The sequence below is a fragment of the Ranitomeya imitator genome, chromosome 2 (assembly GCF_032444005.1).
Source record: "Ranitomeya imitator isolate aRanImi1 chromosome 2, aRanImi1.pri, whole genome shotgun sequence".
Classification (NCBI taxonomy): Eukaryota; Metazoa; Chordata; class Amphibia; order Anura; family Dendrobatidae; genus Ranitomeya; species Ranitomeya imitator.
In genome coordinates this window covers 817,190,961-817,209,781 of record NC_091283.1, presented here as the reverse complement: position 1 = coordinate 817,209,781, position 18,821 = coordinate 817,190,961, and the positions used below count along the sequence as shown (strand labels likewise).

At 38.1% G+C, this 18,821-nt stretch overlaps 1 protein-coding gene across 37 annotated transcripts in view; it reads right to left on the bottom strand.

Moving 5' to 3' along the window:
* Window positions 1-3,970: 3,970 nt before the first annotated feature.
* The window catches only part of EBF3 (EBF transcription factor 3), a 202,748-nt gene continuing 187,897 nt past the window's right edge, over window positions 3,971-18,821 (bottom strand). For 4 of the 37 annotated variants that reach the window (XM_069753905.1, XM_069753906.1, XM_069753909.1 and 1 more), the window contains exons 12-17: window positions 15,991-16,056; window positions 15,177-15,354; window positions 12,988-13,176; window positions 11,890-12,087; window positions 9,148-9,273; window positions 4,324-4,509 (exon numbers count right to left, since the gene is read on the bottom strand). In XM_069753905.1, the coding sequence (XP_069610006.1) occupies window positions 4,463-4,509; window positions 9,148-9,273; window positions 11,890-12,087; window positions 12,988-13,176; window positions 15,177-15,354; window positions 15,991-16,056 (804 nt within the window). In that variant the 3' untranslated portion in view covers window positions 4,324-4,462. Of the gene's footprint in view, window positions 4,568-9,147; window positions 9,274-9,716; window positions 9,784-11,889; window positions 12,088-12,987; window positions 13,177-15,176; window positions 15,355-15,990; window positions 16,057-18,821 lie in introns of those variants that run through there. The other 33 variants (XM_069753911.1, XM_069753913.1, XM_069753914.1 and 30 more) reach the window with 28 other exon arrangements.

Here is an 18,821-nt window from a genome sequence, read left to right as displayed (position 1 = left end):
CGAGGGACCCTGAGTACCAGAAGGGCTAGAGAAGTGAGTGGTGAGGTGAGTATAAGGATTTTTTTTATTTTTTTGATGGCCCTTACGGTTTCGAAAAATGGCCATTTTGCTGAATCCGCCACGAAGCTCATTACTAAAACTCTGCATTTTGGCTAATGCAGATTTTTGTCAAATTCGAGTAGAATTCAATTTCACTTGAATTTATTCTCTCCTCTCTAGTGAGAAGTCATCTTCGAAAATATTTTTAGAATTTTTCCTTGCACTTTTTTTTTTAGACTCGTGTAGCAATTGCACTTTTTGTACTTTACAAATGTATATCTTTCTTAAAGAGAATCTGCCATCAGGTTTTTGCTACCTCATCTGAAAGCAGCATAATGTAGGAGAAGAGACTCTGATTCCAGCTATGTGTTATTTAGTTTACTGAGAGCAGCAGCTATGACACAAAGATTATAGATGCAGCATGTAGCAGAGCTCAGAAAGCTGCCTCTGCCCGCACCACAGCTATCTGTGTACATTGTATATCAACAGTGAGCTGCTTATCAGAGGAGGGGGGCGTGGTTTGACCTGGCAATGATAATGTCCTGGTGATAAAACCTTCATTGTATGCGAACAACAGCACACAGCCTAAAGGTACCTTCACACTGAGCGACTTTAGAACGATAACGATAGCGATCCGTGATGTTGCAGCGTCCTGGATAGCGATATCGTTGTGTTTGAAACGCAGCAGCGATCAGGATCCTGCTGTGAGGTCGCTGGTTGGAGCTAGAAGGCCAGAACTTTATTTCGTCGCTGGATCACCCGCTGACATCGCTGAATCGGCGTGTGTGACGCCGATTCAGCGATGTCTTCACTGGTAGCCAGGGTAAACATCGGGTTACTAAGCGCAGGGCCGCGCTTAGTAACCCGATATTTACCCTGGTTACCATTGTAAATGTAAAAAAAACAAAACACTACATACTTACATTCCGGTGTCTGTCGCATCCCTCGCCGTCAGCTTCCCTGCACTGTGTCAGCCGGCGGTTACACAGTGCAGGGAAGCTGAAGGCGGGGACGTGGCAGACACCGGAATGTAAGTATGTAGTGTTTGTTTTTTTTTTACATTTACACTGGTAACCAGGGTAAACATCGGGTTACTAAGCCCGGCCCTGCGCTTAGTAACCCGATGTTTACCCTGGTTACCAGGGGACTTCGGCATCGTTGGTCGCTGGAGAGCTGTCTGTGTGACAGCTCTCCAGCGACCACACAACGACGAAACAGCGACGCTGCAGTGATCGGCATCGTTGTCTATATCGCTGCAGCGTCGCTTAATGTGACGGTACCTTAATACGTGATACATCGCAGAAATCTGAGTCTCAGCCCTTACCTCATGCTGTCTTCAAATTACATGGGAAAAACCTGCTGTCAGATTCCCTTTAAATCGGAGAAGTAAAGTTTGCATAAAAGAAACCCCAACGTTCTATTCCTTTTCAGTGATTTGCAAGATTTTTTTTTAATAATCAAACTTCAGATAAAATTACTAAAAAGTGAAATTCACAGACAAGAAATACTTTAATTAAATATTGTGTAAAATGAACATTTTATACAGTTAAATATCTGAAAAAAATGTACAGATAAAACAATCTTATTGTAGGGTCTTTAACAGTAAGATCTACCATTTAGTGAAGCGTTCATTCTGGAGACAATGTGTGAATCGACTAACTAATCTAGAACACAAACAGATTGCATTAATGAAATAACTTGCAAATGTTTTTGTTTTTGTTTTTTTTTTAACATGTACACATGACCTCTTTTTTTTTCTTTATTTGAACCTTTCCTATACAAAATAAAAACGAGGCTTTTTTTTATTTTTATTTATTTATTTTTTTTTAAAAGTGTCTAGATTTTTTTTTCCCATTTAGCTAAAGCCCACAGGCTTTCATAACGTAAATGTGCAAAGCATCTCAAGTCCGCGTTGCGCCGTAGCTTCCGCTATTTTTGCAACGCGTGATTAATCTGCGTATTGCCTAGAAATTAAAATAAAATGTCTCTCCTTTTTGTGTCGAAATTTTAATTCTGCTGCAGTTTGCAAAAAGTATTCACACCGCTGTAATAGCAATATCTATAGTGCAAAGAAAAAAAAAAGAAAAAGAAAAAAAATTAACCGGTTCTTTACAAACTATGATTTTGGCACTAATATCATTTACCGAGGATATTTTTCCAATTAAAAAGTCTCAACTACTGGGACTCGCTACAAAAAATTTCCATCAAAAATATATAAAAAAGTGAATTGTATGAAACCTATAAACAGTGCATGAGTTTGGGTAGTGCAGAGTGCAGCAGAAGACGGATGCAGAAAAGGAGTGACATCATTTTACACCAGGATTGTGCTTTTTTTTCCTTCTATTTATTTTTAGAATTACACCAAAAATCATCCTAACGACGTGACGATTAGAGTTCGTGGCGTAAACCTGCAAATAAATAGCACAAAATATTTATTTTTTTTTTAATAAAAAAAGAAAATAACTTTAAGGCATCAGAGAAACTAATGTGGCAAACTTTTTTTTTTTTAACAAAATATCAGTTGTTATTAATTATCTATTTAAAAATTTCGGCCTCTGAATTTGTCCAGTAAGCACATTTTTTTATTTTTTTATTTTTTTTTTTACTATGTGGCAATTCTTATGAGTGGCAGCTAAAATGAATTTTTACATTCTATAAAAAAAAAAAAAAAAAATTTAAAAAAAATTAAAAATAAACATACAACCACAAAGTGGTATTTGTGGTCAGATAATCATGCACATTTTGTTCTACTAATATTAATTACAGCCATGTGGCACAATTTTTTCTTTGACTATACAACAAACAACTTTTATTAAAAAAAAAAAAAAAAATCATTTGTTCAGATAACTTAAAAAAATAATATAAAAATAAAGAATGAATTTGACTTTTCCTCAAAATAATAATAACAATGACAATAATTAAAAAAAAAAAGGACGGAAAGTCTAAACGATAGCACATTTCTGAAAGTACAAATGACATTTACGGACGCCATGATTTGTTGAAAAAAAAAAAAAAAGAACATACAGTATGAAGGCAACCTTTCTTGGCTTAATGCTGTTTTCTCAGCACGTCAACACACCAGCCGGACGTGAAATAAAAAAATAACAAAAAAAAACAAACAAACAAGACAAATGTTTTAAAAAAATAACAATAATTATAATAATAATAATACATACATACAAGAACCAAAAAAAAATAATAAAACAATGGAAAGCAATATACAAAAATTTCAAAGATAAATACAATATTTATAATTGATATGTTACAAAAGAAATTCCCTTAGTGACTGCAAGTGTTCACGTGAAAGAAAGTGTCAAGATTTTATTTTATTCCCCGGTAAAATGCTTAAGGAATAAAATAGGCTCTCAAATATTTTTTTTTTTAAGTGGATCTGGAAAATGAAAAAAAAACAAAAAAAAAACAAAAAAAAACAAAACAAAAATTCAAGACAAGTGTATAAATATTTAGCTACAACTTTGGCAAAATCACAAAAGTCTACAATTTTATAACCACATACAAAACACATTAGGGAATAAGGTTCTAGAAGTCAAAAGGACAATTTTCTGGTACAAGAAACATAGACTTCACAGTAGCCTAAGAATGCAATAGTATACAGTGCGAGCAAGAAGTCGAAAAAAATGATGCAGGTCACACTTGCTTAACAGGAAGCTCTAGCAGTGGAAGTATATTGGAACCAACAGACAGTAGCATCCCCCCTCTGTCAGTGTGCTTGTTGAAGGCAAGAGAATTCAATATCAAAGTTACAATTCCTAACTACAATAAGTTACAAAGTTCCATTTCATTAAGATGAAGTTAAGCAATGATAAACCCTTTCCCCGCCCCAAGTTTCCCCGTTTTGTTTTACGCCTCCCCCACCTCCCAAATTTAAATGACTCATATATTTTTATTTTTTTTTATTTTTTTTTGTTTTCCAGTTTGATGGCTCAAACCTCCTTGGCCCCCTTTTTTTCACCACAAAAAAAAATATTTCACATTATAGAGATACACAACCATCGTGAGTCCAATAATGAGTACTTGAAAAATGTTCTGAGGCATTTTTCGTCAGTGTTTCATGAGAATTTGGAACGGTGCATCCACAACGCTTTTTTTCATTTTCATTTTTTTTTTTGTCCCAACATTGAGCAAGTACTAGACATAGCCAAGACATAATCAGAAACTTTGTACAAAATAGGCGTCGTTTTGTTTTGTTGTTTTTTCCCCTCATCTTCTTCAGGATTGAGAAAGGTGAAAAATATGAGAAAAAATTCAGTCGACAAAATGGAATTGTTCGTGAAGAAGTCGATCGTTTTTGCAGGTCGAGTTCTAATAAGTTCAAATAAAATCTTTGTAAAACAAAGAGTTTGTAGCATTTTGCTTCTCGGTGGTTTTTTGTTCTGAAGATACTGGTTTCCGTCAGTACTCCTTAATACACTAAATGTGTCCCCTGAAGCTTTCTTCTGAAGCTTGATGCTACAAGCAAGTAGACAAAAGTGACTTTACATTGGTGGAACTACAAGACCCGACATAGCTAGAAGAAAAGAGGAAAGATTACATTAGCTTAACAAGCCTACATGGTCTCTATTTTTCAGTGAAAGACCTAAAGATTGAATAAATACTTTATTTTTAGGGAATTTATTCTTTTTTTAGGGGGGTGAGGGGAGATTTTAGTGAAATTTTATGTTTTCATAAGTTGATTTGCAAAATTCTGCCTGCTGCCATTTGGTTATAAAGTCCAAATTTTATCGATCCTGTCGATAAGTTTTAGAATTGAAAAACATCTACAGAGTTTTTTTTTTCAAGGTCTGGAAGGACAAAAAGACTATGGCTTTTTGAAATTGGGAATTCGAATTTAGATTGAACCTAGACAACTCTACTGATCTTGTGATGGGGCCTATAACTGTACATCTGAGGCCTGTGACTTGACTGTCCTCAAATCCATCTTATTTTGAGTGGGAAATCTGAATTAATGAGTCCTAAGGATTGGCAAATTTTCAAAACTTGAAATTTTGGCAGATTAGCATGAATCTGGATCTATAGTTCAATTCTCGTCTTCTCTGTGAAGCTCACCACCTTATCTTCACAATTCTGATCTGGTCTTCTCCTCACAGTTCTTTGGTCTTCATCTTCACAGTCCGATCTGGTCTTAGGAGCCTTTGGTGCTGACTAGGTCTTGCAACGTCATGACAGATGTTTCTCCACTACATCATGACTTCACAAGATCTAGTCAGTGAAGAGATGATGAATACCGGACCAGAACTGTGCAGATGAAGACCAAAGACCTGTGCAGAGAAGACCAAAACTGTGAGGACAAGGCGGGAAGTTGCTCAGAGAGCGTGAAGATTGGCTGAAGTGAGTATAATTTTTTGTAACCTCTTCCCAGCACTTTTGAAGCCAAGTGATGGCCAGTAGGATGCCATTATACTGGATTCATGCCAACCGAATGTTAAAAAATTGAGATTCTGATTAAACCAAATTTTTGGTGGTATTGGAGAAGAACTCGGTTCACTCATTCATTTTTGCGGCCATGTTGAAAACCTATGTGATAAACTAGGGTTTTTGGATCTTCAGAAGCACCAAAAAGAAAAAGCTAGTTTGGTTGAAGATGAAACTTTCAGCTATGCATAATATATCTAAAGATTGTTGTGAAATATGACCTAAAAAAGCCACAGACTACAAAGTGGATAATTGAAAGACTGGATTTCTACAAGGGCCCTGAATAATGATCTATACGCCTAGGTTATGTAAACGTAGTAAGCCCATGTCTACGTATCATGACTTTCTCACAATACTTGTCTACTTTTTTACATGTTGAGCTCATTTCCAAAAAGTTTTACATACATAAAGCAAGGCAGCATGGACAAACCTCTTTACGAGGGCACAAGGAGTCCTTGCAATTACATATTAGGGATCTATATATTTTTAGATGGTGCTTCTGTGAAATGTAAAACCCTCTTTTGGAGGAAACGGCCAAAATAGACCATAAGTTGAAGAATTCCAAAATATGATGTGACCGCCTTATTGCAGGTCCACACAACAGAGATATTACAGATGTGCATGGGCTAAATAAAAATAAAAATGACGTTCAACCATAAGGCAGCATAGGAACGAATATCTGCAAATCGTCTTATTTTTTATTTATTTTTTGTTTAGGGAAGGTGCATTAGGTAAAAAATAAGAAAAATTGGAGTGGACATATCTTTTACGTGTCTGAATAGCTAAACTAGCATCTTAAGAGAGTTCGGCAAAATATAATGTAACAAAGGAGAAGGACATTTAAGCAAGGAGAGTGTTCTGACATTTTGGTGCAAAACACCCTGCCTCCCACATATGATATTTCTCTTAACGTTTTGCTAATAGCAAACAGTGGCCCAGACTCCCGAGAGACTGGTCATGTTGACAGCTGAAAAACAACATGGTCAGTACTGGTAATGTCAGATGAAGCCAACTCACTCACCAGCCAGGACCAGACATTTCTCTAGTTCTAAATTAAAATCTTATGAGCCAGGGCTCTTTTTATTTTCTTACTGCTCGGGCCCACTGGGAAAAACCTGGTTTGTGATACATACAAAAAAAATTAGTATTTTTCTTTTTAGCTTTATCATGCACTATTATTAGGAAGATCTCCAAATCCTTAATAATAATAATGAAACGAGGCAGGAGATGGAACAAGTACAATTTAGACCATTTTTATTTTTTTGTCTTTCTTTCATTAAAACTTATATTTTTTTTTCCCCCTCGCTAATTTATGTGTAACATTAATAAATTTGCTTATGTAGTGATCTAAGCTTCAATTTCTCAGTTCATTAATCCCAACGATATTAATTTGTTTTAGGAATACAGTTACCAGTTTATGGCTGATAAGACTTATGTCTCGCATGTATACAAATGTACTGTAACGTTGCATCGGGAAATAATTATCATTCGGCACTTGGCATGAATCGTAATAATTGTTATTGAAAAATGGGTTGCGTGTATTATTATTTTCCGCGACCAAAAATAAAGTGGTCTATTAATGGGCCTCATAGGAGCTTAATATGGGGCTGATGGCTTTATACTCAGATATATGATAGAAAAGGAACAATTAAATTGCTCGCCATGGCCAACGCTCATTTTCTGTAGTGCCAATATTTTTTTTCTTATGGCGTGTAATTTATTTATTTTTTTTAAATACAATTTATTTAAAAAAAAAAATATTGAAAGGGGTTGTCCAATTACAAAAACAATAAATGAATATATACCCTTTAAAGGGAATTTTGAGGTTAAAGGGAACCTGACAGGAGATTCATGCTGCGCGAACGATGGGCAGCATGAATCAGACACTTCCGAGACAACATACTTTGAAAAGCCGACTGGGGACCACACGTCAAAAATGGCTTGTCGAAGCAGTTCCCCGGAGGCTTCTCGTCACCCGTTCCCAAGACTGACAGTTCTCTCCCTATGTGTGTATTGGGAGAGACATGTAAGTCTGGGGAACGGTAAGGGGAGAAGCCACCTGGGATCAGACTCTTGGACTACTTATCTGAAGAGCATAGTCCTTGTCTGACCTTTCCAAGACTGTTGTCTCTGAAACGCGGCAGCATTTCAGAGTAAAAATACACAGGTGCAATAACACAATCCGTGTCTGATTCAATAGTCTGTGTGGACCCTGTTACATTCCCTTTAAAATGGTCACTCATTAATCTGTGAGTGACAATGAGTGTCTCTCATTCTGGAGGACTTGTCCTGTCTAACATTACTCTGAAAAACCAGAGATTTCAGGGTGTAATGCCTGTTTTCGCCTGTGGAGGTGCTGCAGAGAAATCGAACGCTTACTGCTAGGATTCTTTACAGATTACAGCTGATTGCTGGGGAAAACTTTTAATTGCTTTTTATCATGTGACCCTTCTAATATGTAGAGATTGTCCAAAGTTGAGCCCCCCCATTAACGGAGTTGACTAAGGAAGAAACCCCTGGTAATCAGCTGTAGCCAGACATTTCCTCTATGGTGACCGCTAGTATTAGATGTATAGCCTTGTGTTGTTGGCTATCTCATATCCTGTGGGCTCTCGAACGGGAGAGTACTCTCTGTGATGTTCTATTAGGGCCTATATTACTAACGTTGGCATTTGAGATTTCTACTTTTATCCTTTCTATATTCGATTACTTAGATTCATACGACATATTAAATAGAATGTGTCATTTTCCATAAATACATATATTTTTTACCCAGTATAAATGCCAATGTTCACCCGAATCTGTCATAGTGTTTTTTTTGTTCCTGTGCCCTCCTGTTCCCGAGATATGACCCTCTTTTCTCTATATATAAATGTTGTTTTCTTAGCCAACTGGGTGTGATCCACAAGAGAAGTATTCAGGACCATGCCCACTTGGCTAAAATAGTAGATTTATATACAGAATAGACGGGACTATATATCAGGAATGGAAAGGCGCAGGAAAAAAAGAAAAACAATGTCAGATTCAGGAGAACAAGGACATTTACGCCAGGTTTTTAAAAAAATGACGTATTGATGGAAAGTCACAACAGGTTCTCTTTAAGACAAAAATATATAAAACTTTATAGATAACAGTATTAAATGAATAATTGACGAAGCACCAGACACCTACACATAAGAAAGGTTTTAATGGCATGGCCAGGAGCAGTATTTGTTAGGATGCAGCCTATATTTATGGCTTAAGGCTTACATAGACAAGCTAAGGCCACGTTCACATGGTCAGTATTTTCGCTTACAAATACCGACGTAGAATACCGACCAAATACTGAACGTGTGAACGTGGCCGAATGCAAAGTAATTTAAATAGTTTAACAAACTATTTAAAAGTTCAAGATCTGCAATCTGATTGGTCAGTGCAGGCAAATACCATTGGTTGTCTTTGCATTGGCTTGTGCATGTCTCCTCCATTGACTTCATTGGTCCGTCCCCCCAGTGGGAACTTAACGGAAAATGCATTAATTCGTTCCCAATATATATATATATTTTTTTAATGAAAGATTCCTGTGTGTAGGTGATGGGCCAACATTAAAGCAATTAAATTGGGACATCATGCAATTCAGGGTAAGGTCTCTATCAATATTCACATCTATGGATACTATGGTTTAATTGTACATACATTTTGAATCATGAAGTCTCTGGTGTTTTGTGCCATTCTCAAAGCAAACGCCCAATGGAAAAAGGACAGAGATGCCACTTCCTATACATGTAGTATACCCTCCCCAACCATCTTCCTCTCCAGATTCTACATTTAAAAATATTTTGAGAAATAACATATGTTCAGACTGTTACTCAGATAGAAATTATCGTTGTGTTTTCCGATACAGTGTTTCTTTAAGAATTCAATATTTACATTACAATTACGAGCAGAGAAACTCGGAGACAATCGGGACTAATCAAAGTTTTATCTCATGACCATAAATCCTATATGAGTTTTTTTTTTATGAATAATATTTTGCCACATAAATAGTTATTTTGCTTTTTTTTGTGAATTTGTTTCTTTTGCAAATGTCACATTTTAGACCAGTTATGTTTAATTTAGACTGATTTAAATAGAATTTTAGATTTTGTTTTTGTTGTTATTGTTCTGGAAGGAAGGAGGGGTGTATTGATATTTAGTAAAATAACAAATATCTCAATTGTAAACGGTTCTTTTTTATGAAACGTTAAAAGATGAAAATGTCTCACATTATGCAGCACTGGTTCTAGCTTTACGAATTTCAACATTTTTGGAATGTGGTAGTATAATACATGTCTGAAAAATAAGAAACATACTTGATATATCTTGCAGCATTGAATACTATCATAAATATCATGGACTGTCAAGACTCTAGTGACCAAATTTTTTTTTCAGACATTTAGAAACTGTGGCAAGGAAATGGATTTGTATGTAAGGGAATATAAAAAATGGCAGAACATTGATACATCACCATGATAGCTAAAAGATAGGGGGACCATAGATGGCTTATTATGTGGCAGAGGAGTAGCCATAGCTATTCCTTGGCCACCATTTCACTGCTGGCTGATGATGTCACATTGCCCCCATATGTGATGATGTCATGTTGTATGGAACCTAAGTGGACAACAAAGTCTACTTGTTAGTAAAATGGTGATTTTTAAAAATGCACTTTTGCATAAGAGGGAGCCATAAATCCCTCTACTAGTAGAGACACAATGCCAATTGATACATGCGTGCTCTTTGTTGCCAAGCCATTGTTATGGATTACATCAATTATATCAATCTATCGCTATAAAAGGGAATCTGTCAGCATAATTTCATCCCCCCGAAGTATTTATACACACAAATCCAGCAATACGTTTTGTAGGCTTGCAGACGAACAGATTCTCAAGGGGAGATATGGGTCGCCAAGGTGATTCGCCTATGGGATGTAAGGACCGAAAAAGCAGGCTCCAGCACAAGTAGGGTTAATTAAGCATGGCAAGGGTTCGGGTTTTTAGGAGCAGTCAGAAAGAGATGGGTGGGACTGGCTGCACCCATATCTTCACTCTTGAGTGTGGTACTGCCTGTAGAAAGTAGCCAGGCCGTCTCATTAGGGCGTGTGTGCACGGTAGAAAGACCTCAAGTCTCTGCTTGAGGCTGAGAGAAGAACTGACCTCTAAACCGGTGAGACTGTGCTGTTTATGGACTGTTTATTTTCTGTTTTGGTTTTGTTATGCCTTTTGTGCCCAGAAGAGGCTGGTTTCTTTGGATGTTACCTGGAAGTTTATAGAGATAATAAACTCCAGTTGCTTTGGACCTGACTATATTGCCTGCCTGTTTGAACCCTACTGCGTAAAAACGAGTGAATCCTCACACTTTATATGGCTGAAGGACTACGGTAGATCTGAAGCCTCTGTCACTCCAGCTCTATTCTCCACCCAGCGCTGCCTCCTCCTGCTTGACTGACCGCTTCTCTGTTTGAGGTTACACAACATAGGGCACTGGTTCCCAACCTTTCTTACCTTGAGTGTCACATTCAGCCGTGAGAGAAGGTCATGAGCCACATCCAGAGCACCTACAATAGTGACACTTATAGAGCACACCTTATCGGTACAATAAAAGCCAACACTTCCCTATAGAAGTAACACTGAGGAATTATGCTTGCATCCTGGGGTTCCCACCTTATGTTCATTCAGTATTCCTGCGTAAAGCTCTCCCGCCACACTATTACATTCAGATTCATGCTCTCCCTATTGTGGGCATTATCATCCTATCTCCAGCTTAGCACTTCATTTATTTCTCCACTGCAAGGTCAATATATACACTTCCAGATCTGCTCTTGTGTGGAGCTTCACACAAAAGTCATCAACTGGAGACCTGCTCTTCATAGCTGTTTGCCAGACCTGGTGCTCATGGACCAAGTTGACATCATGATCCCGTGAGCCACATATTGGCTCTCGAGCCACAGGTTGGGGATCCCTGTCATAGAGGCTGTCAGTCAAGTAGTAATAGACAATGCTGGGTTGGGGAAAGAGCTGGACTGACACAGTCTTCAGATCTACCATAGATCTTCACCCTCATTTGCACATCAATTCAACCACTGATTTCTCAGTAATGGATGAATGGACTGGCCATGTAAAGGTATGGCTGGACTTGTCATTGAAAGAGCTACATGCACATGTAAATAGATTTTAGAGTGAAATCCTGCTGACAGATTCCCTTTAAATAGAGGCTTAGTAAACCTCTCCAAGGAGGAATTAGTAGTGAGGAAGCCCAATGGAGTGCATTGGTCTTTCTGAACGACATATGAAATGGGAGGATTTAATAGGTTAATGAAAGGCTGAGAATTGCCAAATTTGTCACATGAGCATATACATGTTACATTTCAGCCACAAAATTCTCTTTTGAAGCTCAACTCACCTTGAAGTCCATTACCATTTGCACTGGTGCAGGATGGTGGAGGGGAAGCTTGGGGCCTGACGACTGGAGCGAACGCACTCTTTTGTTTTACTGCAGAGATGACATTTGCAGGTGAGAATGAGAAAATGCCATGTGTACTGCTACAGTTTGAAGGGAGGGTGACCGAGGAGGCTGCCATTGTAGGACTTGACGGTACTACTGCAACAAAGCAAAAATAATCAGGACTCAAAAAGAGTTTTTTTTCTTTCTCTACTCTTGTGGCAAAACATAAAAAAAAAGAGAATTTAATGGTCTTGCCTTATGAGTGTGGGAAAAAGGAAATAAAGTAATGAAAAATAATAGTGCAAAATAGAAATAAATGGAAAATAATGGCGTGGCCAATCGCTGGATGAATCCTGGAGTCGTATCTACTGTAGGAGTCTGTAGGGATCTTATCTAAGCATAAAGGGTGGTGGTCAAGAGTTTTAACATATAAGATCCATTGCCCAATATTATTTGTACTGTATAACTGAGCACAACAGTAGTAGCCAAATGTGTGTAGCTTCCAATTGTGTCTAACTTCTTAGTCTCCTAGTAGAAATAAAAATGGAGGTTTTGCTACATGAAAGGGCTTAGGCGAATAGTTGGGTCCCTCTGTTGTTCCTGCTTGATACCATACTTTATAGAATATACAATGATGTGCCATGTAAATGGATTGCAATGAAGCCCACTCATACTGTCCACACAACATTCTTTCTATCAGAATTGAAAGCATGGCATGAGAATAATTTTAAAAAAATTGCACAAAGACCCCAAATTCCTGTTTGCTTGTTTTTTTTTGTAGAGTATGCACCACGTTACTTTCGTGAAATTGTATTGAAGTATACGATAGTTGAGCATTTAAGGTCTTTATTTCTATTGTCCGGAATGTCCAGCCTTCAGTCACCCATCCTTTTATCCAGAAACTCATAGCAAAAATAGCAACAAAATTAAAAAATTAAAAAAAATAAACATAAATCAGAAATAAAAAAAAAACAAACACAAATCAAAAATTAAAGAAAACAAAAAGCAGCCAAATTAGAAATAGCTGAACGCAGAAGAATTAAGAAGAACACTCACTGCCATAAGGAGAGTTGGCGGATGAGCCGTTGAGGAACCCAGGTGAGCCGGGAACTCCTAAATTGGGCATTCCAGTGTTTCCATACCCATTCATGCTATTGCTGACTGTGTTGTAATTGGACTGCTGTGGGGTGCTGCTGGGAACGTATCCTCGTGGTGATACACTGCTTGTATTACGACTGTAGCCTACTGTGAGAAACAGCAACCGAGCAAACAAAAGATAATGTTACTATCATTTATAATAGACACTTCTGCTTCCTTCCCGTGAATCCACATCAAATGCTACACAGATTTATTGATCACACATGCTTTACTTCACAATGCCTCTTACTGCCCTATCAACTGTTGCAGTTTAAGATAACCTTATCACACGAGCCCTGCTTAAATCATCTATGAGCACACACTATGTTGTTCCCTTGCAGGCTTAGACAGCCAACAAAAGCTTTCTTCGATCCAATTGTGTCAGTTTCTTTCACGTTGCTCCTTAGTAGCAATTATCAACAGGCTTGATTCCTGGTTTGTACCAACATAGAAGATGAACTTTCAGTCTTTTCGAGACCTTCAAATGCCACCGATGACAGGCAACAACTTGTTTGTTACACTGGTTTCATCTTAAAAGGCTGTTATTAAAAGGCTGGGTGGTAGTCCCCTTTAATGACTTATATATTCCTATCTTTAGTCTACTTTAGACCCTTACTTTTTACGTGTGCTACTCTACTACATTGAGACAGCTAATTACAATTGCTCAAAAGTCATCACCGATACCAATGTGGCTATACTATGCAACTACGTGGGGATGTAACAACACACAGTCCTTCTAGAAGGTGTTGGGCGCAGTCCTTCTAGAAGGTGTTGGTCGCAGTCGTTCTAGAAGGTGTTGGGCGCAGTCCTTCTAGAAGGTGTTGCCAATGATCCAGAAATTCCCGGACAATCATTAAAAATAGGGCACTTTTTCTACTCTGTCCTTAAAAAAAAATTTTGTATCCATGATTTGATCAGTGAAGATGGAGACCCTTTTCACAAATTATTATGAATGTAATTATCATCCTTTTACTGTTCACGGAGAATGCAGCTAATGTCTTCATATCAGAATTTTTGACTGAAGACATGTTTCACTTATAATCATGAGGATTTCTTATGGTTTCCCAAAAAGTGTCACTAAAAAATATTTTCTGTGATTTTTTTAATAAGCTGTCCGGAAAAAATTAAAAAGTCAAGATGGCAACCCTGGTTGAGGATCATGTTGACAAGGTACAGATGCAAGGAGATGTTTGGCAGATCAAACATGATTCACTATGTATTAAATGTTATATAATTGTGTCTACTAACTTACAATATAGTTCAAATGAGGCACAATGTCCTGGTCTCAGCTCACTCTTCTAGGTTACGCTGGTGTCAACACAGGAGAAAGCTTTCTACCCCAAATTCCTGGAACGTTTCAATAGTATTCTCTGTTAACAAGCTTGTCTGGGACTTTATCATTGATGGCCTATCCTTAGGATAGGTCATCAATGTCTGATCAATAGGGATGCGACATCCAGCACCTACGTCGATCAGCTGTTCCCAGTGTCGACGGCGGCCAGAACTGCTCAGTTATGACACGTCCATCCCCTATTCAAATCGATAGGGAACAGCTGATTATTAGGGGTGCCTGGTGTCGCACCCCCACCGATCAGACATTTATGACATAAGATAGGCCATCAGTGTTAAAGTCGTGGATTTTAGGGGCAATGCAGACACAAAGAAATGGGCTGGCATAACTTTTTCATCAACACAGTTACTGAGAGGAAGCTCTTTCCTTGGATCTAGACCGAGATAGAACCGGCCAGGAAGACGAGAGAGAGAACTGAAACTAGGACATCAGGGCACATATGAATAATAAAGTATGGGAGTAAGTGCAATTATATATTACATGAAGCAACAATTTGAATTAATAGATTTGTCCATACTTGCCTCCCTTCAAGTTTTTTAAAGACTCAACTCAACTTTTATAGCACAATTTCAGCACATTTTCATCCAGACACATTTAAATGAAACAACACCCAGCAGAGTAGACCAATTTTTTCAATTCATTTTTTAAAGCCGGTCATCTCTGGATATTTTTTTTTGCCAAGAGAAAAGGTGAGAAGGGATACATCTGTACCGAACCACAATCAGTATATGGAATTGGGTCTTGCCTAACAATATACCTTGGTCATTGGCTTGTGATGTCTCTGAAACGTTGACTGCTAGCTGGCTGCTGAACGAGTTGACTCCCATCATGCCGCTGTGAGATGGAGTGTTGGCAAGCGAGGGAATCTGGTTGTGATTGCGTGGCACACTATATAAAGCTTCGGCAATGTCAGCTGCTCGTTTCAGGATTATCTCCTACACAGCAATAAACGTAGACATTGTTACCGAAGAAAACATACGTGTTTGTCTCAACAGCCATCAAATAAAGCGTCTCCTAGTTTGGAGCTATCAGATGGATGAAATAGTCAGTACTGAGGCCATATCATTGTCTTGTCTCATTTTCTTTGAAGACACAGGAATATATTACAGTACGGAATACGAACCGGACCTAGTTATTCTAAATAAAACTGTCAGTATATATACATTTGTTTCAGGGCAATGGCATGACTGTTACAATTTAGTCAAATATTTTCTCTTGCCTCTACTTGGCAGGTTTACTGCAGGCTTCGCTATTAGTCACTGTATATTTTGGACCCGGTTCAAGGTTACTCTCTCGTCTTAATGATTGCTTATGCTTTTGGCACCTTACACCTAATTGTCATTTCTGATAGGAAAATGAGCTCAGAGAAGAAAAATGGAAAAAGATGAAGCTTTTTTTTTTTTCTTCCAGATTCTCAGTGCTTCTCATCACATTACACTGCCCTTAAGGTGGCTGGCAAAGGCATACATTCCAAATAAGATTGTATTGATATCTTGCCAGCTCGTACTCACTGTGGGTCTCTAAAATGTTGTATTCCTGAATGGATTTTCAAATATGCATTAATGACTTGCCTGGTTGTTGTGTGGCATTCCGTACAAGGCTTCAACGAGGTCTGCGGCCCTCTTCAGTAACACTTCCTGTAGGAGGAACGAAGCAGAGAGAGGGGTTTAGATAATTGTGGGCTAGAATCATAGCACTGGAGTAAATTTAACAGCATGATTGCCTAAAAGTCAAACAAAACTACACAAGTCAAGGTTAAACCCTTCATACACATTAGACTACTGTTGGGCGAACCCACCGATAACGAAGTCTAATGTGTATGAGGTTCATGGAAAATTGATTGTTTTGGGAGTTAAGTATATGGCATGACCGATTTCAGACTGTCGATCTTTTCGTTCTCCCCTGGTTAAGCCACCATCAGACATGTCTGGCGGCTCCCTCATTGAGAAAACAGGAGCATTTGGCTGAGTGAGCACTTCTGTGTATGGGAGAGATGGCTGTTAGTCAAACAATCTAAGTCCCATTTCAGACTATGGATCATTTTGTTCTCCCTGGGTAATCCACCACCAGACATGTTTGGCAGCTCTATCATAGAGAACAGAGGAGAGCTCAGCTGAGTGAGCGCTCCTGTGTATGGGACAGTCGGCCGAGATGGCTGCCCGTCAAACAATTAGTCAAATCATCGTTCAGCCAATAGCCATCTAATGTGTATGAGGTCTTTACTCTTGGCTAAAACAATGACACCAAAGTAACAGTAAGATTGCCCAAAGGCCATAAAAGACTATACAAGTCAAGGTTATTCCGATTAGTCATGGAGTCGGAATTACAGAGAAATTTGATTCTTGCTGATGGTAAGTCCAATATGCCTATTAATAATAAAGCCTTTTTTGGAATCTATCTATTCACCAGTGATTGACTGCAATGGCTGTTTGGAGCCCATATCATTTTGCCGCAGTGATGAATTAGTGAAATAAATACTGAAGATTTAACGATGGAGTCTTGCGGGTATTAAACAAACAAACACATGGCAGAGATATGAAAAGAGCAGGCAGCGTAGGCACTTGTTAATTCCTAGCACTTTAGTGGCGAAGAACAATAAGTAATTTTCCATATCTTAATTAAATTGGCAAACTCCTTAAAGACAACATCTCACCTCTAATTCATGCTCGAAATTTGCAAGTGAGTTCAATGCTTATTCCTCTTTATTTTGAACAATAAAGTGAATTAACTCGGGTTAATCTAGTTTTTTTTCATAATGACATTAAGAAATTTTTCAATTAACCTCTTTGACTGTGCGCTGTAAAGGACTTCATAAATGGCTTCACATTCAGAGACTAGAGAGCTTTTGCCTAGGGGTACAGATGCACCGAGTTTGTCTTATCCGTGCCTGCATGCCTACCTTCCATTTTTTTCTTTTACGATGGTTGGGATTAATCTATAGTTTACTTAATTTTTACTAGAAAGCTCTTGTATTTGACTTCTCTTCCCCTTAGAGGATGCCGGAGTCATTTACAAAACACTTATTTGAGTCAAAATTAAACATAGTGATGTGGCGTAACCCTGCTGAGGATTCACGGCACAAACACAGGTCGTAAATGCACAGTTGATAAGTGCATCTCGTATGGGATTTCTAGGTCATGGGGAAATTGTATTCTCATCTGTCATTCTCTGTTTCAAATTTGCATGATAAGTTATGAAATATCTTTGAAATTGGTCTAAACTGATTGAATCAGTTGGTTGAAACTAAGGTGAATCAGTCAAACACAAGGTTGAAATGGATAGTACTAAATGTTGTCCATTGGTTGGAAAATTTGAGATTCCCTTAACTGCTCTTGTCAGTCAACAGTTACTACGACTATCATCTTCATTAACTGCCTGATAATCTCCCATCTGAGGCAATGCCAGACTCTGTATTTTATAAAACTAGCAAAATATTTGTTAAGTCACTTTTTGTACTTTGGTGCACCAGAAGAACAGATTCTGAGTGTCCATCATCCAGCAATTTAAAACTTGTGCATTGCTACTTCATTTTGATCTATTAATATTACTCAATGAAAGGTCGTATCATCAATGACAACTAAAGATGGCCATACACATTAGACTTATTTTGGCTGAACGCACTGATATCAATGGGTTTGGCCGATGATCTATGATCTATGATCCGATGACCAGCCACATGATGGTCAGGAGTGATGTGGATGGGGCATGTATTTTTTCGGACTGCCAATTGCATTTTTCCTCCATAGCTAAGCCTAAATAACACAGGAGCACTTGGCTGAACGAGCACTCCTGTGTATTGGAGAGTCAGCTTAGATGGATGACAGCCAACGATCTTTCAGCCAATGGCCATCCAATGTGTATGGCATTCCTAAGATGTCTTTTGTAAAACAAAATGGTTAACTCCTAGTTGTAGATCTGGGGCTGACTAGAAGGTCTACTGTTAAGATAGTATATTAAATTGTTAATGTCAACTAAGTCTTATATGTATGGGGTCCTCCTAACTTTCCTCCTACAGATAATGTAGGGAAAAAGAAGAAACAAGTAAGTTACATGTCAGCCTCCAATGCTGTTGGCCAGACAAGTGATCTGCTAAAAGCCATTGTGGGTATCTTTACCCAGTATTTGTTTTAAGCACTAAGCGCTTAATAAGTACACATGGAAATATTCTTCTGTGTGCAGATCAAGGGCATAATTATAGGGAGTACCCAGGTTGGGTGTAATTGGGTCCTGATACCAAAAGGGAACCAACTGATATTGTAGATGGGAAAGATCAGGCCCTATTGCCAAAGGTGATCCAACAGATAAGGCTAGGTTCACATTGTGTTAGGGCAATCCGTTTAGCGTTTAGCAGCGTTCGAGGTCCGTCCAATACTAACGGGACATCGCTAGCGAGTGCCGAAAG